The 25,665-nt window shown below is 33.4% G+C and overlaps 1 protein-coding gene across 6 annotated transcripts in view; it reads left to right on the top strand.

Moving 5' to 3' along the window:
• LOC145265597 (uncharacterized) overlaps nucleotides 1-25,665 on the top strand; it is a 70,064-nt gene that overhangs the window by 37,091 nt on the left and 7,308 nt on the right. Inside the window, exons 4-7 of one of the 6 annotated variants that reach the window (XM_080121603.1) lie at nucleotides 674-706; nucleotides 5,046-5,081; nucleotides 11,202-11,237; nucleotides 20,244-20,288. In XM_080121603.1, coding sequence (XP_079977729.1) covers nucleotides 674-706; nucleotides 5,046-5,081; nucleotides 11,202-11,237; nucleotides 20,244-20,288 — 150 coding nt within the window. The remainder of the gene's footprint in view (nucleotides 1-673; nucleotides 707-5,045; nucleotides 5,082-11,201; nucleotides 11,238-20,243; nucleotides 20,289-25,665) is intronic. The other 5 variants (XM_080121605.1, XM_080121604.1, XM_080121607.1 and 2 more) reach the window with 5 other exon arrangements.

Genomic DNA, 25,665 nt, shown 5'->3' with positions numbered 1-25,665 from the left:
ACGCACACATACACACACACACGCACACGCGCACACACACACACACACATATATATTTATTTATTTACTTATTATTTTTTAAAACAGTAATCTACGGACATGCATGTCTCGAGGTCCTTCCTCTCTTCAGCGTAGCTAAACTGTTTCTAGGGATCGAACCCCGGACCATATATATTATAGTCAGGCGTGTAATCGATTACGCTATGAATAATAATTTTACTGTTTATTTTTATCGATTATAAACTTCTATAAATTTGTTGCTGATTTTTGAAACGATAATACGGTCAACTAGCGTCTTCACCTTGAAGATCTTTTTTCTTTTTCTTTTAGGAAATCGCCCTTATTTTATTTGTGCGTAAACAAAAAATATTTTCTATTTATTTATTTATTTATTCATTATTTTTTAAACAGTAATCTACTGACATGCATGTTTCGAGGTCCTACCTCTCTTCAGCATAGCTTGACTGCTTTTAGGGATAGAATATATAGCACAGATCAATTCTAATGGGAATCAAATTCCAAATTCAAATCAAGCGCAATATTCAAATCTTTAAATAATTATTTCATGTTTTGTAAAACAGTTATAAACAAATAAAAATGACGAATAAAATTTAACTGAAAATAATTTTGCTTTAAATTCTAATCCATACAATACGATGATTTCTTCTCACAGGTCAACAAGACCCAATCCACCCTTGTTCTTAAGGTAATGATATAAAAAAAACATAAACAATTCATTGTTAATGTTGCACTCTTATCCCTGCACCCCGATTAAGGGTTCACGAACACATGAAAATATCACCCGAGAAGCACACAGTATCAAAATATGTATTTTGCTTGTTACCCAAAATTTTACCTATTAAAAAAACAAAATACACAAAAAATATTTACGGTGTATGTACCTCTCACAGAAGGAAAACGTCATATTCCAAAAATCATATAAGTTGATGAAGTAGTCCTTTATATAAAGAAAATCATTTATTTACAATTTTTGCAATTAAAATAATAAATCGTAGCCATTACACGGCTTGTTTTGATCTCGGTAGTTTAAATTGAGTTGTTTCTAGTGATGGGACGATTCCAATACAATTATTCATTTCGATTCAGATTCTTTGAAATTTTTGAATATTTATTTATCGAATTGTTTTTAGTTTTTTTTGTTTTGTTTTTCTAATTTTCGGATTATTACCATACAAACCCATGAAATATGTGCATATGTTTCACTTCTCGTCAGTATAGCTAAACTTATTGAAACCCGAACTCACCACCGCTCGATACGTAACTTGATATTTTACCACCAGACCACGAGATCTCAACAATTCTACGCACGGTTTTTAATAATATATATATATATATATATATACTAGCAGGGGTGTCCGGCGTTGCTCGGGTGTTTGGAGGTGTATGCTGTGCAAAAAAAGCAAAAAAACAAAAAAAATGGTTAATTTTTTAAAACTTTGACCCCTATTATGACCCCTTAAAATTTATAGTTTCGGGCTCAAATCACTTTATTAAGTTAGATCCAGGTTCAAGGAACCTATATCTAAAATTTCAAGTGTCTAGACCCAAAATTGTCGGAGGAGTTTGGTAGAGTTCTTAAAGGTCAAATCGTTGAAATTTGACCCCTTAACAGCCAAATTTCTGGCTGACACCCGTCACATCGATTTTCCCAAATCTCAGTACCCTGTATTTCAAATTTCGAGTCTATAGACTAAAAATTGACAGAGTTATTGCGTAGGGAAATGTACACAGACAGACAGACACACAGACACACAGACAGACAGACAGACAGACACATTCACTTTTATAGATATATAGATATATATATATAGTGCAAAATTTTGTTGAAAATTCAAAGACTCACGTTTTCTTTTTTATAACCTTCGTTTATTTCCTGGATTTTTTCCTTTACAGCTGTTTCATTAATGAGTTAGCAATTTTACGATTTATGTTTCCGTAAAAATATCCTGTCCTCACCAACTTCTTCAGATGTTTATCCATTAGATTTTTACAACAAATGATATATTTTTAACATGCTGGACATCGTATTCGGGTAAAAAGATTTCCACAGCCATGCTTCCTTACTTCCTCCATCTTTTGGTGTTATGTATATATATAGAGAGAGAGAAGGAAGAAAGAAAAGTGCTTTTAAACTGTAGTAGAAAAAACGAGTTCTTGCCGTGAATGTCTTTCAAGGAGAAACCAGAAATTAGAACTCAGTCGAACATAGTTTTTGTTTTGTATGTATGCACACACACACACACACACACACACACACACACACACACACACACACACATTAGATATGATAGATAGATAGATAGATAGATAGATAGTTAGATAGATAGATGGATAGATAGATGAACAAACTGTAATATATTTACCGATAGATATTAGTATGCTAAGATAGATATATTAACTTCTACAATTATTTAAAGTTCTTTTAATTTTTTTTTCATTATTTTCTCAATCGACCTTTTCTGAAAATCCCACAAATTTTTCTTTTTCTGTTTTTCTGAATTATTTTTTTTCGTTTGTTACAATTATTTTCATTTGAATTTCATTTTGGTATATTTATTTTTTTTTATTAAAAATACATTTTTATACATTTTTTTTCCCTTTTTTTACCACGTTTAGTTTTTATTTTATTTTATTTTTTTAATCATTCTTTTAATTTCCTATTTTAACCATTTTTTAATTTCCCTTTTTAATCAATTTTTTAATTTCCTTTTTAACCATTTTTTTAAATTTCCTTTTTTAACCATTTTTTTAATTTCCTTTTTTAATCATTTTTTTAATTTCCTTTTTAATCAATTTTTTAATTTCCTTTTTAACCATTTTTTTAAATTTCCTTTTTTAACCATTTTTTTTTTTCCTTTTTTAATCATTTTTTTAATTTCCTTTTTTTAACCATTTTTTTAATTTCCTTTTTTAACCATTTTTTAATTTCCTTTTTTAACCATTTTTTTCACAGTCAATTAAATCAGACATCTTTTTTAAGGTAATCGATTTCATTTTATTTTTTCATTTGTTAATATGTTTAAACAAATGTTTTATTATGCTTTCAAACATGCGAAATTTTTTTAACCATGGGGGGGGGGCAAAAATCAACCGAGATTAGACTATTCCTGTAATGACCTGGTCCTTATTGATTGCAGTATAATGCTAGTTCTGGGCAGGCTGATGACACTACGCTCTATAACAGGCACCAGGGAAAAACAAATGAACACATATCTAAAGAAATGGCAGAAACACTAGAGGATGACCTCCAATCTGTAGTGGAATGGGGGACAAAAATAGATGGTCACATTTAATGCTGCCAAGACTAAACTTGTTTCCTTCAATAATTACAAGAAACCTTCTCTACCACCAATAGCAATAGACAAAAACACATTACCTGAAAGTACTTAAACTCCTCGATCTAACGTTCACAGGGAACGAGTTGGAACAGAAACATTGAGAGCATTGCCAGAGCCACTGCAAAGAAGGTGGGCTCTCTCTATCGTGCTAGAAAGTTACTTATGCCTGAAAGTATCCTGCACCTCTATAAGACTACCAGTAGCCCATGTATGGAGTATTGTTGTCACATTTGGGCTGGTGCATCTACTACTAGTCTCTCATCTAGATAGGGCTCAAAAGAGAGTCGCCAACCTGATTGGTCCTGAACTGTCATCTAAGCTTTAGCCTCTGTCCCATCGGCGAAATGTTGCATCCCTCTGCCTGTTCTACGAGTATTTCAATGGTGAATGCTCTGATGAACTGTAAGCACTTGTGCCCCCTCGACGTAAGTACCCTGACAAACACGGCAAGTAGCAAAATCCCACCCCTTCACAGTAGAGATCCCTGCAATCTAGGCTTCAGCCTTTGTCCCATCGATGAAATGTTGTATCCCTCTGCCTGTTCTCCAAGTATTTTAATAGTGAATGCTTTCATGAACTACAAGCACTTCAACGTAAATACCCCCGACAAACCCGATAAGCAGCTAAATCCCACCCCTTCACAGTAGAGATCCCTAGATGTAAGAAAGCTTTCTTCTCTAATAATTTCTTCCCCAGAACTGCTACTGTTAGAAGGAAATATTTTTATATAAGACAACCCCAGCCAAATAGAATATACAAGATATAGCAAAGATAGAAAAGAGACAAGCCATGCATTGAAAGTTCATGGATTAATATTTCAGTTTTGAAGGTTAAAAATACATTAGATTGTAGTGTGTGTGTGGGGGTAGCAGATTCAGGTAGGCATGGGTGGAGATATATGGATATAGGGAGGGAGGGTGGAGAGAGGATGGTAAAGAAAAAAGAAAGAGGGGGTAAGGGGAGGAGGGGGAGTTTCTATTTTTAGGTTTTAAACTTTTGACTGCTTTTTGCTTGTTTAGCCAGGTATATGAAGTAGATGAGAGAGAGAGAGAGAGAGAGAGAGAGAGAGAGAGAAAGAGAGGGAGGGAGAGAGAGAACGGGTTTGTGTAGGTGTCATATGTGTTTGACAAGTAAAAGGTTCCATTTAGAATTTTCGTAGTCGCTATAAGTTGACTTGTTCATTTCAGTTGACAATGAGTTGCTTTTAGGTAGTTAAGGATTAATACATACGCTAACGCACGCGCAAATACGCATACATACATACACATACATATGTACATTTCTATACATCCATATACAGACACATACGCACATACGCATATATATAAACAATGTATATGCAGACATACATGCATCTATATGCAGACATACACACATATACACACATACATACTCATATATATAGGCATATATGCATATATATATAAAATAAAATAATATATATATATATATATATATATGTATATATATATATATACACCTACATATATACATATATGTGGAGATATAGATCTCCAGTAATATGTGTGTGTGTGTGTGTGTGTGTGTGTGTGTGTGTGTGTGTGTGTGTGTGTGTGTGTGTGTGTGTGTGTGCATAAAAATATGATTTATGTAAAAGATTAGTTGCAAAATTTTAATGTAAATGTTTCATGTATATTTCTTGATTATTTTTTTTTCTTTTTTTAGTGCCCCTTACAGCTCTGGGCCTCCTTCATATTCAAGGTAACGTCAGTTTTTTTTTTTTTTGTAATCAGAAACAATGATCTTGTAGTCGTAAATATTCGCTTAGATTTGAAATCCTACAAAGAAAAAAAAAGTAAAATAAAAAAAAAATGTATTATTTTGTTTAAACAAAAGTTGTAGTCAGGTGGGAAAGAGGTAGACGGAACAGAGTTCCACTGGCGTGCTGTTCTGAGAAAGAAGCTGTGTTCATGGAATGTACGTTTTGATTTAGGCACAGATAGAGAGTGGGGAAAATTTTTGACAGTGGCTTCAGCTAGACGGGTGTTTTTCGTAAAAGATTGGTGAGGGGGGACCAGAGATTGGAGCTCAGACGAGCACTTGCCATGGAAATAACGTGGGAGAGAGGTTGCAGGAAAGAGAAATCCTACAAAGAAAAAAAAGTAAATAAAAAAAAAATGAAATATAGGTACGAGCAAAAGAAATAGTTAATAGTCAAAATGTATAAACATTTTGACCCTTCCCTTTACTTCAAAAATCACTAAAAATAAGGAAATTAATCAATTCTAATGAAATGTTCAGTATTTATCTAATAATGATCACGGAACATAATAAACTTATTATTTTATTTGAATTGTAGTGAAAATGTATTATTTTGTTTAATTAAACAACAAAAAAGTAAAAGAAATAAGAAACAAACACATAAGTTTTAAATGGAAAAAAAAAAAAAATTAACTATTGTTTCTTGTTATTATTGCTTAAGTTTTAAACTAAATATTTAAAAACCAAACCTATCCATCATTTTTTTTTTTTTTTTTTTTTTTTTTTTTTTACACAGTGATCACCACTTATCAAGGCCCGGAAGCCACTCAGGGATAAGGGTTATTGCAAGTACATTACGTTAGTGAGGAGATTTGATGAAGTGTTTAATTAGGGGGGCGGTTCATTAGGAATTTGTTAACATTAGACTTGAAGACATCCAAGTTGTAGTCCGGAGGGAAGCAGGCAGACGGAATCATTTATGTTTTATTAAGCTTGCGTTGGTTAAGCTTTAAAACGTGGTTAATTCATATTATGGGTTATTATTAAATTAATCACCACGTGGAGAAAAGGGCGTTAAATCTACTGTAAAGTGATATTTCTTGTTATGTATCACGTGGCGCAAATCAAATGTCCCGGGTCGTCAGCAGATAAACAAACTTAAAACACAATAAACTGCTCAGCGTTCTGCAAACGCTGACTTGGCTGGAAAAAAAGTATTAAAAAAAAAATGAATAAATTTTTCTTTTGCTCTTTTTTGAAAATAAAGCATTGTAAATTGTAACAATAAAAAAAAATAAGTTTTTTTCAGTAACATTGCGAAAAAAAAAAAAACCCTAAAGTCCATATTAACGAAATCGGTATAACTCGGAGAAAAATTCATTTCTCGAACTAACGATATTATCATTGAATTAAGCATTGTTTAAATATTTTCACACAAAAAAATATAATTGCAAAAAATATTTCCTCTTTTTTTTCAATTACATTTATGGCGATTGCCGGGAGCTGGTATCTTGTTGAAGTAGGAAGTGGGAAATACAGAAATAAAGATTGCTGAACTCACACAAGAATTGGAGAAAATTATGTATATTAAATTGAAAATATTACAAAGAAAAGGTTCTTGCAAAACTAATTGTGTTTGCGACTTTAGAAGTCCAATAAAAAGTTCTTTATCGTCCAAAAGTCTTGGACGGCTCCCTGAAAAAGTTCAATCAAAATTCGGCGGCAAATTTAGGAGAGATTTTCCATAGTTGTCTATAGGCCGACGATTGATTCAAAAGGAGGGCGAATCTGTTTTTCCAGAATTCTGCTTATATTAAATGTTTGTTGATTGGCCAAGGAGCTTCATCCTAGCCAATCAAAATAGGGCTTTCAGAAAGGAGAAGTGGTCGATATAATTAGTTTGAACAAAGGGAGGTAACTACTTTTTTTCGATTACATTTTAAGCGTAATATTTATATGTAAGATTCTGATATTTTTCATTGCATAAATGAACGTGTAATTTTCAGTGCAACATAATTTTTATATAACTTTGGAAGATAAAAAAAAATTTAACTTTAAAAGCGGGAACACACAAAATAATTAAATTAAAAAATGGTAAAAATCATGCAAACGTTCACGATAGGAACGTACGGATGCACTGCTGGGGGAGGGGACAGTTGATTTTGTACCTCTTCCCTCCCTTCAACCACCCGACGTCATTTTCAGATAACCTTCTCACTTTCTGAAATTTTTGGCTTTTGTGGAATTCATGCTAGACAAGTTTTGATTGTGTGAAGCCAGAATCTCTCGCTTTTGGGGTTAATTGAGCTATTTTTTGTACAAACAAGATGTGTTTTTTTTTTATTTAATTCAATATCTTAGGATTTTATTTTACTAATTATATTCTAAATAGTCTAAGAAAACTACTATTTACATTTCGAATGATTTTTACAATGAAATTATTTAACTTAAAAATTTGGCTGAACTTGTCAGTTTCCGATTTTCGCTGCGAAAAATTTTTTTCTTATAACTTTTTTTTTTTCACGTGTATAAATACTTATTTCCTTTTGGAAATTAACTTTAGGCTTTAATTTTTCAAATACAATCAAAAAGAAACCTACAAATAATTATGAAAAACCGGCTTTCAAAACTATGTCCTCTATCAGTTTTTCGCCATTAATGCACTTACCTAATAATAAGGTATTGCATATCTTTACTAGCGGTGGTGGGGGGGGGGAGACGCCCGGCGTAGCCCGACCGTAAAACACGCTTAAATATGATATTTTGATTTGTCCACATTTCGTATATTTTATTATAGAGTCATGATTTCAAAAGTAAAAAAAAAATGTTTGGATGCCATCAGCTAGAATCGAAACCGAAAGCAAAACTGTAGCATTCAAAGCTGGTGACGTTACCACTGTACCAACGTGACGCGTATATGAACTGATTAAAAATAAACTAAGATGAATGTATAACGATTTTTTTTCAATTTTGACCCCTTAAAAACTATTTTAACCAACTAAAGACCCTTAAAAGAATGGTCCATAAAAAATCCAATCATTTGAGGTCCCTAACGCCACTCTGCGACTTTTAGTTTCAGAAGAGATAAAGTTTGAAAATATGGAGACACACAGACACATAGTGAGTTTTATAAATTAGATATAAAGATATTGCATGAATTATCTCCCTTGAATAAGAACTCTCCAATCTAATAATTTTTTTTTTTTTTTACAAGGAGGTCAGCACTTATCAAGGCCCGGAAGCCACTCAGGGATAAGGGTTATTGCATGTACAGTACATTATACGTTAATAGTGTTGAGATTTCATAAAGCGTCTACTTAAGGGGGCGGCCCATCAGAAACTTGTTTACGTTGGACTTGAAGACATCCAAGTTGTAGTCAGGTGGGAAACAGGCAGACGGAACAGAGTTCCACTGGCATGCTGTTCTGAGAAAGAAGCTGTGTTCATGGAATGTACGTTTTGATTTAGGCACAGATAGAGAGTGGGGAAAATTTTTGACAGTGGCTTCAGCTAGACGGGTGTTTTTCGTAAAAGATTGGCGAGAAGGGACCAGAGATTGGAGCTCAGATGAGTACTTGCCATGGAAATAACGGTAAAACAAAGAGAGGCTCGCAATGTCTCTTCTGTGGGAGAGAGGTTGCAGGGAAGAGAAATGGGCATCCCCCACTAAGCCACGAAGTCTATTTTGTACTCTGTCAAGGCAGGATAGGCTATTTTTAGCAGCTACTGCCCAGATATGGCAGCAGTATTCCATCCTTGGACGTACTTGGCTTTTATATAGATAGAGAATTGCATCAGTAGTGAGATATCTTTGGAACAGTAGAAGGAACCCACCATCTTTCCAGCAACCTTGGCAACAGACTTGATGTACGTGTTCCATTTCATAATATCTCAATGAATAAGAAGTCTGCAATTTGTGAAAATATTAAAAACAAACGTTAATGATTTTTGTGTTTTGTTGTTGCTATTGACATCTAATTGTTCTGGCTGCTGTTGTTGTCGTCCAATTTTTTAGATGTGACACGATGCGCACCAATGCTTTTGTTATGCATAAATTTAAATTTTCATTGTTTTGTTTTTTTATAGTACCTATTTACTATGCCTCCCCACGGGACAGAGTTAGACACCAGGGTCGTTTTTTAACGTGGAGAAAAGGTACAAAAATAAAAATTGTCTCAGTCGTGAAGGATTTCTCCTCCACCGAAAGAGAACAAGAAATAGAAGTGCAGCATCTGAAGAACAGATACTACACTTTGATCTTGACCAAAAGGCCAAGTAGTCACTTTTTTACTTGAAATGTGTTTCTCTTGATACTTGACTTCATTAAATTTTTACGATGCCTCTTTTTTATTTCACGCAGTAGTTCATGTTTGATCAACAAATAAAAAAAAAAAAAGAACAATTTTTGTTTCAATGACTTTTATGATTTCATTGAAACTTGTCATCTGCTGACAGCTAATTGCTAACTGGCTACTTCCGGCTGTTTACTGTAAGGAAGTTGGGTCAGGTTCAGTATAAGCATAATTTTTTTACAAATATTATTAGTGTTCATATTTAATTTTTTTTTCTTTTTTTTTTTTTTCAAATATTATTAGTGTTCATATTTAATTTTTTTTTCTTTTTTTCTTTTTAAATATTATTAGTGTTCATATTTAATTTTTTTTTCTTTTTTTCTTTTTAAATATTATTAGTGTTCATATTTAATTTTTTTTTTTCAAATATTATTAGTGTTCATATTTAATTTTTTTTTTCTTTTTTTTTTTCAAATATTATTAGTGTTCATATTTAATTTTTTTTTCTTTTTTTTTTCAAATATTATTAGTGTTCATATTTAATTTTTTTTTTATTTTTTTTTTTCAAATATTATTAGTGTTCATATTTAATTTTTTTTTCTTTTTTTTTTTCAAATATTATTAGTGTTCATATTTAATTTTTTTTTCTTTTTTTTTTCAAATATTATTAGTGTTCATATTTAATTTTTTTTTTATTTTTTTTTTTCAAATATTATTAGTGTTCATATTTAATTTTTTTTTTATTTTTCTTTTTCAAATATTATTAGTGTTCATATTTAATTTTTTTTTTATTTTTCTTTTTCAAATATTATTAGTGTTCATATTTAATTTTTTTTTTCTTTTTTTTTTTCAAATATTATTAGTGTTCATATTTAATTTTTTTTTTTTTTTCAAATATTATTAGTGTTCATATTTAATTTTTTTTTCTTTTTTTTTCAAATATTATTAGTGTTCATATTTAATTTTTTTCTTTTTTTTTCAAATATTATTAGTGTTCATATTTAATTTTTTTTTCTTTTTTTTTCAAATATTATTAGTGTTCATATTTAATTTTTTTCTTTTTTTTTCAAATATTATTAGTGTTCATATTTAATTTTTTTTTCTTTTTTTTTCAAATATTATTAGTGTTCATATTTAATTTTTTTTTTCTTTTTTTTTCAAATATTATTAGTGTTCATATTTAATTTTTTTTTCTTTTTTTTTTCAAATATTATTAGTGTTCATATTTAATTTTTTTTCTTTTTTTTTCAAATATTATTAGTGTTCATATTTAATTTTTTTTTCTTTTTTTTTTTTTTCAAATATTATTAGTGTTCATATTTAATTTTTTTTTTATTTTTATTTTTTTTCAAATATTATTAGTGTTCATATTTAATTTTTTTTTTATTTTTATTTTTTTTCAAATATTATTAGTGTTCATATTTAATTTTTTTTTCTTTTTTTTTTCAAATGTTATTAGTGTTCATATTTAATTTTTTTTTCTTTTTTTTTTCAAATATTATTAGTGTTCATATTTAATTTTTTTTTCTTTTTTTTTTCAAATATTATTAGTGTTCATATTTAATTTTTTTTTTTTCTTTTTTTTTTTTTTCAAATATTATTAGTGTTCATATTTAATTTTTTTTTTCTTTTCAAATATTATTAGTGTTCATATTTAATTTTTTTTTCTTTTTTTTTTTTTCAAATATTATTAGTGTTCATATTTTATTTTTTTTTAATTTTCAAATATTATTAGTGTTCATATTTAATTTTTTTTTTCTTTTTTTTTTTTTCAAATATTATTAATGTTCATATTTAATTTTTTTTTTTCTTTTATTTTTTCTTGCAGTACACCATACAGTCCACTCCCTCCAGTTTATAGCAGGTAAATTGAATGTTTTTATTGTGCAAATCCTTTGGAATTAGTCCCGTTACCACATTGTTGCAATGTTTTTTGCGATTTTGCTGAGGATGACCTCAAACATTTGACGATTATATTTATAGCCAGTGTTGATAAGAACAAAGCAATCAAATACTAGAACCACTGCATAAAATATACCGAATTGAAAAAAAAATTTTAGCCATAGTTTTTTGTCTTCACACAAGAAGAGAATCACTGCTGATACTGACTAGATTTATTCTTTATCTGGAAGTTGGAATTATCTGAATTTTTATGACAGGCATTAATCCCCTCTTTCCCCCCTTTGCATGAAACTAATGTAAATTAAATATAGTTCACATTACAACTCTTATGCCTAGCAGCTTTATTTATAATGATCAGTTATGTAGCTTAAGAGTGGACCCTATAGATACTGGTGCAATATTTTTGCATGGTTGTATTAGGTTAAAAAGTTTTTGACCACAATGAGGGTATATATTTAAATGCTGCCCACATCAGCACTATGTGGCACAAGGCCGGAAAGTGGGAACCCCGCAGGCTCCCCTAAAGAAAGGGCACTCCTGCAATTTTAAAAATTGCCTGAGTAACCCCGTCTGCATTCCCCGGTCGGAGCGCCTCAGGCAGCAAGCAACAAACTTGCCCCACCAGAAAGCCCGGTGGCAAGGCCTGGGAGAGTGGCCCTCCTAGGTATTACCCAGGCGGCGTACCTCAGTCCAACAGGTGCTGGGCCGGTTCCCGGCCCCTCACCTGTTGGGCTGAGTGTCAAGTGACGAATCCTTGACTTGTACTACCCTGTCTCCCTGCAGCCGAAGCCGCTAGGAGACCTCGATGATTTCGATGATCGCTTTTATAACCGCAGTTATAACAACCAACCAATCAGAAACTTAAACGTTACTATAAAAAAATGTCGACTTTTGGATTACGCTCAGTTCGCCGTTGGCCTCTGTCTCGAAACGACTCAATAGACGAACTGCACTGATTCTTCACCGCCATCTTTGTTACTAGGAATTACTCAACATTCAAAATCAAAACTGCATTTGATTCTTCGCCGATTTGATTTACTGCCGCCATCTTTGTTCAACATAATGTCTCAACACTTTACAAGTATGATCACAAAAATTTTGTCGATCATATTTGTAATCGGGGGGGGGGAGAGGGGGGGGGTGATAATAAAAAACAATCAGGTGCCAGAATTGCTTTATAAAATATACTTTGAAATTTTCAGTCATAGATTTCCATTTTGATACGAGAAGAGGATCTCCGCTGACCCTGAGTGGATAAATACTGCAATTCTTTATTTTTCCGCAAGAGGAGGATGCAATATTTTTCCACTAGAGGAGGTTGCATGTCCAGGTTTAAATTCGCCTTGGAGAAACATTCAGTTGGTGTATATATGGATAACTTTGTGACTGGGTTTAAATCTTCCAACCAGCAGTAATTATCACTTCCTACACTGATGATTGCGTAAGTATGAAATACTAGTGTTTGTAGATATAAAAATAATCTATATAATATTCTACTTGCTCCTTCCTTACACCATATATTTAACTTTGAAAATTTTTGAAGGCCAACCTGCTTCAAATAAAGTCAAATTGGTAAAATTTAGCTTTAAAAAGGCCAATCTGTCAACCTAAGGGAGTCACATTCTTGTCAAAGGTTACCAGATTGCCACGAAATTTGGCCTTTTTTTTTTATTTATTTTTTTTTTTTTTATCAGTTTGGCCTTAAAAATTGTATTTGGCCATTTTTTTTTTTAATTTAATTTCAATGAGATACAGTCTTTCTAAATGTGAAACCGTTTTGAATTAGAAACATATTTATAGCCAGGAATGATAAGAATGAATCAACAAAGTACTAGAGTCGCTTTATGAAATTAATTGAATCGCTTCGAATTTTTCAGTCATAAGTTTTCATCTTGATTGACAATAGCAGGGCCACTGCTGATCCTGGTTGGATTAATACTATCATTCTTTACGTGAAATTATTTACAATTCAAACCTTCTCGTATTGGATCAATGCTGCCAATTTTTGCTTGAGACAATTACGTTCATCTAGCGAGAGCAACCTCGGCATGGTTAGGGGGCTTGCGTGTCTCTAGGACCCAGATAGCTATGCTGGCGGGAGATTCGTCTCCGAGTAGGGTTATCCAAGCCAGACAAGTTGAAAGGTACAGATCAGACTCACTGATCATCCAGGTTGGAGATTGGAATTAGGCCAACAACCCAATTCTGTAAAAGAAAGAAAGTTACAGAGACCGCTACAACATCATTAGTGGACTTCTTGGTCTGGGAAGGGTCCTCTCTAATAGAGTTCATGACACGAGTAGATAAAAGCCTCTGGGAAACCAGTGTGCCGACGATCCTTCTGACGATGACCGGAGGGTGAGACCAGGGCTGCCGAAATGACATGGGCCAAACTGAAGAGGACCAGCCAGAACCGAGTCTGTTGGAGAAGCATTGTTGTGCCCCTATGTTCTCCAAGGAATCAAAAGGCTTAAACAAGTTTTCGTCTTGACAATGGCAGGGCCACTGTTGATCCTGGTTGGATTAATACTATCATTCTTTACGTGGAATTATTTACAATCCAAACCTTCTCTTTTTGCTTGGGACAATTATATTTAATATTCATGATTTTTTTTTTACACAGTGATCACCACTTATCAAGGCCCGGAAGCCACTCAGGGATAAGGGTTATTGCAAGTACATTACGTTAGTGTGGAGATTTGATGAAGTGTTTAATTAAGGGGGCGGTTCATTAGGAATTTGTTAACATTGGACTTGAACACATCCAAGTTGTAGTCCGGAGGGAAGCAGGCAGACGGAACAGAGTTCCACAGGCGTGCAGTTCTAAGAAAGAAGCTTTGTTCATGGAATCCGCGTTTTGATTTAGGCACAGATATAGAGTGGGGGAAATTTTTCACAGTGGATTCAGCTAGATGGGTGTTTTTCGTGAAAGATTGGCGAGGGGGGACCAGAGATTGGAGTTCAGACGAGCACCTGCCATGGAAATAACGATAAAACAAGGAATAGGCTCGCAACGTCTCTTCTGTGGGAGAGAGGTTGCAGGGTAGAGAAAAGGGCATCCCCCACTTAGCCACGAAGTCTACTACCACGTGATTTTCTCTCCGTGAGTTATTTCTTTTCTCATTCCTTTCTACACCATTTTTCTGTTGCAAGAATATTTCAACAATCGATACTCATAATTCACACAGCGTTTCTTTTTAATTCAATCTTATGTAAATAGCGATTTTATTTATTTATCATACAGGCTGGAATGATAAAATTGTCTCCCTAGAAAAGACGACATGATTCCATTCCCGTTTGATGAAAACCGGTTTTCTTTTTTTTTTTTTTGTTGTAGACCATCTACTAGTTGGCTAGTTGTGCACAAATCCCGAGAGCGATAGGAGCCTTCTATCATGTTTGAAAGTGACACAATGTTCAACGAGCGAGATCGGAGATGTACCGCTGTACAACTCATGCTTTCTACCGATCCAAATTATGACAACAAGACCATTGCCAGCACCCTCAAAATGCAAATCTAAATGGTTCAATGCTTGAGGGACATGCCGCTGTACAACTCATGCTCTTTATCGATCCAAGTTATGACAACAGGACCATTGCCAGCACCCTCAAAATGCATCTCTGGGTTGTCAGGAATAATAACAGGGTGATGAAAACAAAGTTTCCGGCCTCGGTTATGGTCTTTGGTGTAGTTTTAATTGAGTGCCACATCATGCCACTTCACATCTTCGAAGTACGCATGAAAATCAACACCAAAGTATACCTGGATGTGCTGAAGAGTGTAGTGATTCCCTAGTGCAATCAGGTTGTTGCTGGCAGACCCTGATTGTGGCAGCAGGACTCGGCGCCAGCCAACAAATCCAAAGAGACCCGGGCTTAGCTTCAGAAGGAGTGCTACGACTTTGTACTCTTCCCTAACTGGCCTCCCCTCCTCCCCCAACTTTAACTTGCTGAACTACTTCGTTTGGTCATATTTCAAAAACATCACCAACATGAGCTCCCATAAAACCAAAGCCAGCCTAATCGCCGCTATCCACCAAGTATTCACCAAGCATCCACTGACACTTGTGGAAAAGGCATGCTTCTAGTTCTGGACCTATATCAAGGTGATGATTGAGGCCGAATGCGGCTACATTGAATAGATATCAGGTCTACTACATAATCAAGTTACCTGAATTCATTATTTCAATAAAAGTTTTAAAATAAATCTGTAGTGTTGTTTTCCTTAGGGTGAATATTTTATCGTCCCACCCTATAGAGGAAATTATATATGTGCGTATATATATATACACATAAAAAAAAAGAAATTAATATAAAAATAAATAAATAAGCAAACAAATAAAATGTAATAAAATAAATTCAATTATTTAAATAAAATATATGTATATATATCCGTGTGTACATATGTATGTACACACATATATATGTATATATGTATGTACGCTTACGCACATACATATACGTATGTGTGTATGCGTACACATATTGACGTATACACTTAAGCAAGGGAACCAATCTAAGCACATGTAGAGTTACCTTCCTTAGCCCATTCTCATTATCCAAGACGAATATTAACTCCACACAAATACAGTGGTCATTAACACTCCTAAGTACACACTTTAAGCGTAACACGCACAAAATGAATCCCTTATATACATTAAAAAAAAGCCGTAATAATTTCTAACAATACTTCATATCCATCACAACTCATATCCTGAAAACTGTTTTGACAGCCAGACTGCGACACTGACTTCCAGAAATAAATAAATAAATAAAAATAAAACAGACAAAAATCTTGCCGGACAGCCACATATACTTCTTTTTTCTTCTTCTTTACTCCCCTAAAGAAGAGATACTACTCTCGAAAATTCGGGACCTCAACACCTACCATCTCATACGACACATTATGTTGGTAAATAAACCTAATATAATTAAAAATTATTAAAAATTCATTCTTTTATATATTAACTCGTGTCCATGGTGTTTCTTACAAACCGCATTGATATAGCCTTCAAACACAACTCTTACACACACACACATATATATATGTAGATATATCAGCCCCTTTAAGAACTTGATTCTTATTGTTGAGCACTTCAAGTTGAAATTAAAATCAAATTAAGCTCACGTGTGCAGATGATGATGAGATCACACTTGCCGTTTAGACACAATTATAGAAATGTTAATTTCAACTGTATTTCTCACGGTTAATGTTGGCTGTGTGGTTTGTTCCTTGCTAATGGAGTCAGAGATGGCTTTGTGGCCAGGCTCAAATCTCCCGACCAGCTGTAATCGTAACTCTCTGCACTGATGATTCCTGAAAGGATGAAACACTAGTGTCTGTAGGTAATAACTCAAATTATATATATATATATATATATATATATATATATATATATATATATATATATATATATGTATATGTATATATATATATATATATGTATATATATGTATATGTATATATATATATGTATATATATATATATATATGTATATATATATATATATGTATATATATATATGTATATATATATATATATGTATATATATATATATATGTTTATATGTATATATATATGTATATATATATATGTATATATGTATATATGTATATATATATGTATATATATATGTATATATGTATATATATATGTATATATGTATATATATATGTATATATGTATATATATATATGTATATATATATATGTATATATATATGTATATATATATATATATATGTATATATATATATATGTATATATATATATGTATATATATATGTATATATATATATATGTATATATATATGTATATGTATATATATATATATATGTATATATATATATGTATATATATATATATATATATATATGTATATATATATATGTATATATATATATATGTATATATATATATATATAAATAGAGAGAGAGAGAGAGAGAGAGAGAGATAGAGAATAAATGACAAAAAGTTATATTCCAAAATTCATGATGTTGACCATCTTATAATTTATTCCTTTAATTAAGTTGACTTATACAATTCTTGACAGTATCTGTCTCGTAGCGCAAAATCAATCACTTAATTATTATATCAATCAGTGAATCTATTATGTCCTTAATTCATCAGAAAAAATAGCAAGGGTCAATCCGTCAAAAGGAATTGAAATGTGATTTGACATGGTAAAAGTCCGAAAATTGGAAGAGAAGCTGCAGATACCTTTATATTTTTCCATTATGCCATATTGAATTTTTGGAAAAAAATTCAATATGGCGTAATGGAAATTATATATATATATATAATTTGATGTTGCTATTTTTCAAAAGCAGGGTAACCAAGGAAATCTACCACTATTGAACAAATGATGCCACCCCTCTTTCCCCTTCTCCCTTTTCTTCTCTCTTCCTTCTTCACCCTCTTTTCTTCTTCCCCATTCCATCTCCCCCCTAACCTTTTTCTTTTCTTTCCTTTCTTTCTTACGCCTCTCTCCCCCTTCCCTTCCCTCCATCGTTCACTAGAAGCCGAAGGAATGATCAACAGATCCGGGTAAATCCTAATCTTAACAGGGACAAATAGGAATATTAAATTAAAACAAATAATAAAAAGAATCTAAGACAGCTCACTCGTGAAGTTTCAGACTGGCTGGTGGGCAACAGACAAGCCAACCTCATACTTGTTTAAGATAACATCTACATAGCTCGTGCTTTACAACCCAATTCCTCGCCTTACAAACCCTATCACCTGACACCAACATGAAATGAATGAATAAAGACATGGTAAATAAGTGAATAAACAAATAGGAAAATAAATAAACTAACAAATTCGCACCCAATCAACCCTGTTCTCCGCACAGCTAAACAGTCACCCCCATGACCCGTTTAAAAAAAAGGAAAAATAAAGCCTTCTTTTGCTGGAAGTTGATTTTCGGTTGTCATTGAGAATTCCGCTTTCCTAAATAAGCATTGTTTCCTGAAGAGGTCTCTAGTTACTAAACACTAGAAGACCGAAACATGCTCATGACTGTGTAGCAACAAATTACTGCTTATGTAAAGACAAATTGAATATATATATATATATATATATATATATATATATATATATATTGGAATACATTCTATCTGAAGAACTATTTTGCATTTTGGATCAACTTGAGAGGAATTTTATTCAATATTATTATTTATTATGTGTGGTTTGTTTTTATATTAGTTTTTTTACATATCCAACATTTTTTCAATATATTTATAACTATAATAAATTGCGGTTTCACTTAATGCCTTAACTAGCAAATTCTAGCAGTACTATAAATATAATTTGCTGATTTCTTTATGTCTTCTGACATTGTTTTTGTTCCGTCTGTTTTCAGTTGTATTTTTTTTTTGTTTCAGAGACGAATAATAAGAATAGCATTCTTTGAAACTCCGCAGAATAAGGACTTTGTAAATTATTTTTTGGAGTAATTAGTCGAACAATAAATTTTGATTGTAAAGTTCAACTTACAGTTTTAATTTTCTTTCTCTCTTATATATATATATATATATATATATATATATATATTGCTGAAGCCGATGACGAATTCTATAAATCTAGTGATAGTCACGTGGATGAGGGTATTAGTAGAAGGAGGTCAGTTCCCTGATACCATGGAAACAGCATTGGGGTCAGCGATTGTTGTTGAGTGAGGGGGGGGGGCTTCTATTCCCACTTGTACCACATTGTGCATTTATTTTTACAAATAGTTAATCATTTAATATTCCAACAGACAACCCTCACAGTAGGACCGAACATTCTTGCTGGTAACCCTCTCTTTCTTTCTTTTTTTTTTTTTTGTACTATTGTTTTTTGTTAATCGGACTGTGCTTGTGCTGCAGCTATCACGATTTGGTGTCTTTTTTTTAAGCAGCGTTTTTAAAATATGTACTTTTAAGCAAAACAACAGCACTTACTTAAAATTACGAAAATTCATCGAGTAGAGAATTATTTATAGTTAAAAGTAATTTGTACGCAAAATGGGGAGGAAATTGGACTTCCCTATACGTGAACACCTTGAAAATTGCGAGTACAGGGGGCAGATTTCTCTTTTTCATTGCTTTAATGCCTCATGTATTGTTTTAGACTATAGCGGTAGACATTTTTTTTTTTTTTTTTTACTAATAGCAGTTGTTTGTTCTACTCAATGAATTTTCGTAAGTTTTTAATGTATTACTATTTTCGACATGATAATTAAGTATTAACAAAAATTTTATTTAACAAAATTTTAGGCAAACCAGAATAGTCTCCAATTATATTATGTCCGATCAGATTCAGTTCCTGATATTAAAGACTTTCTGTTTTGGGTCTGTAATTCTTGTGCCTTGCCAAGTTTGTTCTATTTATTTATTTATTTATTTATTAATGTATTTATTAATTTATTTAACGGAAGGACAGAATAGTTAACAAAGCGGTCCCAACATCTCCATGTTAAGAATAGCTTTCTAAATAATCTTCGGTGGCTTACTGACCATGCTGAAATAATAATGTTATTATTTTAGAAAGCCGATTGTAACATGGAGAGATTGTTAACTATTCTGTACTTTCACCTAACAATTTGATAAACAAAAGATGCCGTAAAATTTGAATTTAATTTGAAAATCCTTTCTAAAAAGTAGCACGCTTCGTAAACTGAATTTCTTCGAAATGAATTTGGATGTATTTAAACTGTGGTGACACGAATTAATTTTATTTGGATACTTGTGAAGTTTGCTTGAGGAGTGGGGCTTGGTTAACTATTCCATACTTTCACCTAACTATTTAATAAATTAATAAATTTAGAAAACTTTAACTTTGCTGGAAGCTATAATAGAAATGAAGTTTAATCTCAGGAACCGAATATTTTACTGTAGGCTTTCAGTCAGGGATTCTTCTGGCTTGTCCAAATTTATGCAAGACCAAAATTTAAAACATCCTTGTTTTCATCACTTTCCTGTAGTGAGCCTGGAAGTCCATGCAATACGCGGCCATCCTTCTTTAGCAGGTAAAACATAGTTCTAGTCACGCACTAAATTTGCACAAGAAAATGTTGGAAACACATTTATGACTCCGCAATCAAATCGCAGTTCAAACCAACAAAATCTTGCACTGTTCAATAAGAAAATGAATACCGTTTTGTTTTTTTGTGATTTTAGATTTGGAATACAAACGTGGTTAAATAATCAATTGTTAACTATTCTGTACTTTTAATTAACAATTTACGAGATAACACTAGACTTCCTGAAAAGGCTTTTAATTCCAAATTCGACACATTGCTGCCAAATTCACCATTCCAAATTCGACACACTGCTGTCAAGTTTCACCATTCCAAATTCGGCACACTGCTGTCAAGTTCCACCATTCCAAATTCGACACATTGCTGTCAAATTCACCATTCCAAATTCGGCACACTGCTGTCAAATTTCACCATTAAAAATTCGACACATTGCTGCCAAATTCACCATTCCAATTTCGACACACTGCTGTCAAATTCACCATTCCAAATTCGACACACTGCTGTCAAGTTTCACCATTCCAAATTTGACACACTGCTGTCAAGTTTCACCATTCCAAATTCGACACACTGCTGTCAAGTTTCACCATTCCAAATTCGACACACTGCTGTCAAGTTTCACCATTCCAAATTCGACACACTGCTGTCAAGTTTCACCATTCCAAATTCGACACACTGCTGTCAAGTTTCACCATTCCAAATTCGACAAACTGCTGTCAAGTTTCACCATTCCAATTTCGACACACTACTGTCAAATTCACCATTCCAAATTCGACACACTGCTGTCAAGTTTCACCATTCCAAATTCGACACACTGCTGTCAAGTTTCACCATTCCAAATTCGACACACTGCTGTCAAATTCACCATTCCAAATTCGACACACTGCTGTCAAATTTCACCATTCCAAATTCGACACACTACTGTCAAATTTCACCATTCCAAATTCGACAAACTGCTGTCAAGTTTCACCATTCCAAATTCGACACACTGCTGTCAAGTTTCACCATTCCAAATTCGACACACTGCTGTCAAATTTCACCATTCCAAATTCGACACACTACTGTCAAATTTCACCATTCCAAATTCGACAAACTGCTGTCAAGTTTCACCATTCAAAATTCGACACACTGCTGTCAAGTTTCACCATTCCAAATTCGACACACTGCTGTCAAGTTTCACCATTCCAAATTCGACACACTGCTGTCAATTTTCACCATTCCAAATTCGACACACTACTGTCAAATTTCACCATTCCAAATTCGACACACTGCTGTCAAATTTCACCATTCCAAATTCGACACACTACTGTCAAATTTCACCATTCCAAATTCGACAAACTGCTGTCAAGTTTCACCATTCAAAATTCGACACACTGCTGTCAAGTTTCACCATTCCAAATTCGACACACTGCTGTCAAGTTTCACCATTCCAAATTCGACACACTGCTGTCAAATTTCACCATTCAAATTTCGACACACTGCTGTCAAATTCACCATTCCAAATTCGACACACTGCTGTCAAATTTCACCATTCCAAATTCGACACACTACTGTCAAATTTCACCATTCCAAATTCGACAAACTGCTGTCGAATTTCACCATTCCAAATTCGACACACTGCTGTCAAATTTCACCATTCCAAATTCGACACACTACTGTCAAATTTCACCATTCCAAATGCGACTTATTGCTGTCAAAGTTCACCATTCCAAATTCGACACACTACTGTCAAATTCACCATTCCAAATTCGACACATTGCTGTCAAGTTTCACCATTCAAAATTCGACTTATTGCTGTCAAGTTTCACCATTCCAAATTCGACACACTGCTGTCAAGTTTCACCATTCCAAATGCGACTTATTGCTGTCAAGTTTCACCATTCCAAATTCGACACACTGCTGTCAAGTTTCACCATTCCAAATTCGACACACTGCTGTCAAATTTCACCATTCCAAATTCGACACACTGCTGTCAAATTCACCATTCCAAATTCGACACACTGCTGTCAAGTTTCACCATTCCAAATTCGACACACTGGTGTCAAATTTCACCATTCCAAATGCGACTTATTGCTGTCAAGTTTCACCATTCCAAATTCGACACACTGCTGTCAAGTTTCACCATTCCAAATTCGACACACTGCTGTCAAATTTCACCATTCCAAATTCGACACACTGCTGTCAAATTCACCATTCCAAATTCGACACACTGCTGTCAAATTCACCATTCCAAATTCGACACACTGCTGTCAAATTCACCATTCCAAATTCGACACACTGCTGTCAAATTCACCATTCCAAATTCGACACACTGCTGTCAAGTTTCACCATTCCAAATTCGACACACTGCTGTCAAATTTCACCATTCCAAATGCGACTTATTGCTGTCAAGTTTCACCATTCCAAATTCGACACACTGCTGTCAAGTTTCACCATTCCAAATTCGACACACTGCTGTCAAATTTCACCATTCCAAATTCGACACACTGCTGTCAAATTTCACCATTCCAAATTCGACACACTGCTGTCAAATTCACCATTCCAAATTCGACACACTGCTGTCAAGTTTCACCATTCCAAATTCGACACACTGCTGTCAAATTTCACCATTCCAATTTCGACACACTGCTGTCAAGTTTCACCATTCCAAATTCGACACACTGCTGTCAAGTTTCACCATTCCAAATTCGACACACTGCTGTCAAATTTCACCATTCCAAATTCGACACACTACTGTCAAATTTCACCATTCCAAATGCGACTTATTGCTGTCAAAGTTCACCATTCCAAATTCGACACACTACTGTCAAATTCACCATTCCAAATTCGACACATTGCTGACAAATTTCACCATTCCAAATTCGACACACTGCTGTCAAATTTCACCATTCCAAATGCGACTTATTGCTGTCAAGTTTCACCATTCCAAATTCGACACACTGCTGTCAAGTTTCACCATTCCAAATTCGACACACTGCTGTCAAGTTTCACCATTCCAAATTCGACACACTGCTGTCAAATTTCACCATTCCAAATTCGACACACTGCTGTCAAATTCACCATTCCAAATTCGACACACTGCTGTCAAGTTTCACCATTCCAAATTCGACACACTGGTGTCAAATTTCACCATTCCAATTTCGACACACTGCTGTCAAATTCACCATTCCAAATTCGACACACTGCTGTCAAGTTTCACCATTCCAAATTCGACACACTGCTGTCAAATTCACCATTCCAAATTCGACACACTACTGTCAAATTCACCATTCCAAATTCGACACACTGCTGTCAAATTTCACTATTCCAAATTCGACAAACTGCTGTCAAATTCACCATTCCAAATTCAACACACTGCTGTCAAGTTTCACCATTCCAAATTCGACACTCTGCTGTCAAATTTCACCATTCCAATTTCGACACACTACTGACAGTGCGCAACCCATCAGATGTTTCTCTTTCCAGGATCGTCTGCCAATATCCAAGATTTATATAAATATAATAATAAAAAAATGAAACCAACGTTTTGATAATCTTTTTTGTTTTTCAATTTGTATAGGTGTTCAAAAATAATGTAAAATTTGCAAGATTTTGCTTATTTTGTCTAACCCTAGATTTTTTTTTTTACGTGCTATCAAAGCATATACGTAAAAAGCCATAGGGAAACAAGAGTTGATTAATTTAAAATATGTTAAAACACAAAAAATGTGAGGAGTGAAGGGAGGGGGAAGGGAAAAAGGGGACCAGCTCCCGAAAGGTGGGAAATGGGAGCTGGTTAAAGGTCAGGCATGTGGGGTTGCCCTCACATCTGGTCTTTGCTAGTCATAGCTTGCAGTATCTGTCGGAACAGATGGTATTTATTTGCTCCCCCACCGAGCAAATTAGGCACAAGGCCAATTTTTAATGTGAGGAGTGAAGGGAGGGGGAAGGGAAAAAGGGGACCAGCTCCCGAGAGGTGGGAAATGGGAGCTGGTTAATGGTCAGGCATGCGGGGTTGCCCCCACATCTGGTCCTTGCTAGTCATAGCTAGTCATAGCCAGTCATAGCTTGCAGTATCTGCCGGAACAGATGGTATTTATTTGCTCCCCCACTGAGCAAATTAGGCACAAGGCCGTTTTTAATGTGAGGTAAAAACCAGCTCCCCTAAAAGGGGTCACTCTGGTTACCAAAAATAATAATTGTCCCAGTATAGAGGGTTTCCCCTCCATTGACTGGTACAAACTATCTTAAGTGCAGCATCTGCCGGAACAGATACTACACTTTGATCTTGTCCCAAAGGCCAGCATTCTGTGGTGTTGGATAAATGCAAATGACATATGTCTAAGCAGCCAATCAAAGTGTCATTAGAATTAGAAGTGAATATAAAAGGAAATGTTCATTAAATTCCAAATGAGTTGTTTGTGAAAGATAAAATCATGTAATAGCAAAACAAATTATTTATGTTGAATTGTGATAAGCGTGAACTGAAATATTTGCTCTGGTGATGTCTGAAAGAGTGGAAGTAAAAAATAATTAGTGGGTAAGTTACATTGCTATCACCTAAACATGTTGTATTTGAGAATTGATGTGAGGAAATTGCAGCAATTTATAACTAAACAGACTGATTATTACTGGAAAACATGGATGAGATACAGGCAGATAGCGTGGTCATTTTGGATTGTGGGGCCCCAGTGTTTCTTTTCTTATACTGTCATTTTGTCATTTTGTAAATGGGAATAATCATTTCTATTTTATTATATATGCAAAAAGGTAATAATAAAAACGATTGTAAAGTTACATGGTTTACAATTTTATGCTCGAATGTTACAAATTATTAAATATTAATTTGCAAATTGTTTTCACAATTCTGAATTTCCTAAGAAGTAAAAATAAGTTGTGAATGACCAGAAAGTCTTCGCAAATGGATCATAAGCTGTATCACAATGTAAAGGATATTCAGTTAAAAGAAATAGTCAACATTGCATATATAGCCTGAAGACTCTCCATGGTGATGAAATGTGAAAGCTTCTATATAGCTGAATTGCCATAAATATGTTCACAACTTACTACCTTACCTAACTCTACTTACATATTGGACACTGTTACAGTAAATACAGAAAATCTATGCATAAAATATTTTTTTTGATGACATTCATGTTGATACATTATTTTACATATAGAGGAAATTAGACCTAGAGTTTAAAGAGCAGGGTCTATTTTAATGTATTAATACTTTTAAAAGAACATTGCGCATAGTACCGTAGATATATAAGCTCAATAGGTATATTCTAGAGCTATATTAATATTGAGCAAAAAAAAAAATAATTGTGAATTATCAGTTTCAAAAGAAAAAAAAACCCAATCAACTTGAGTTTACAATCGTTTCGGA

This window comes from Euprymna scolopes, chromosome 40 (assembly GCF_053919585.1).
Source record: "Euprymna scolopes isolate OS-2025 chromosome 40, ASM5391958v1, whole genome shotgun sequence".
Lineage (NCBI taxonomy): Eukaryota > Metazoa > Mollusca > Cephalopoda > Sepiida > Sepiolidae > Euprymna > Euprymna scolopes.
Note: the sequence above shows the minus strand (reverse complement) of the source record. Positions and strands in the feature narration are given on the sequence as shown.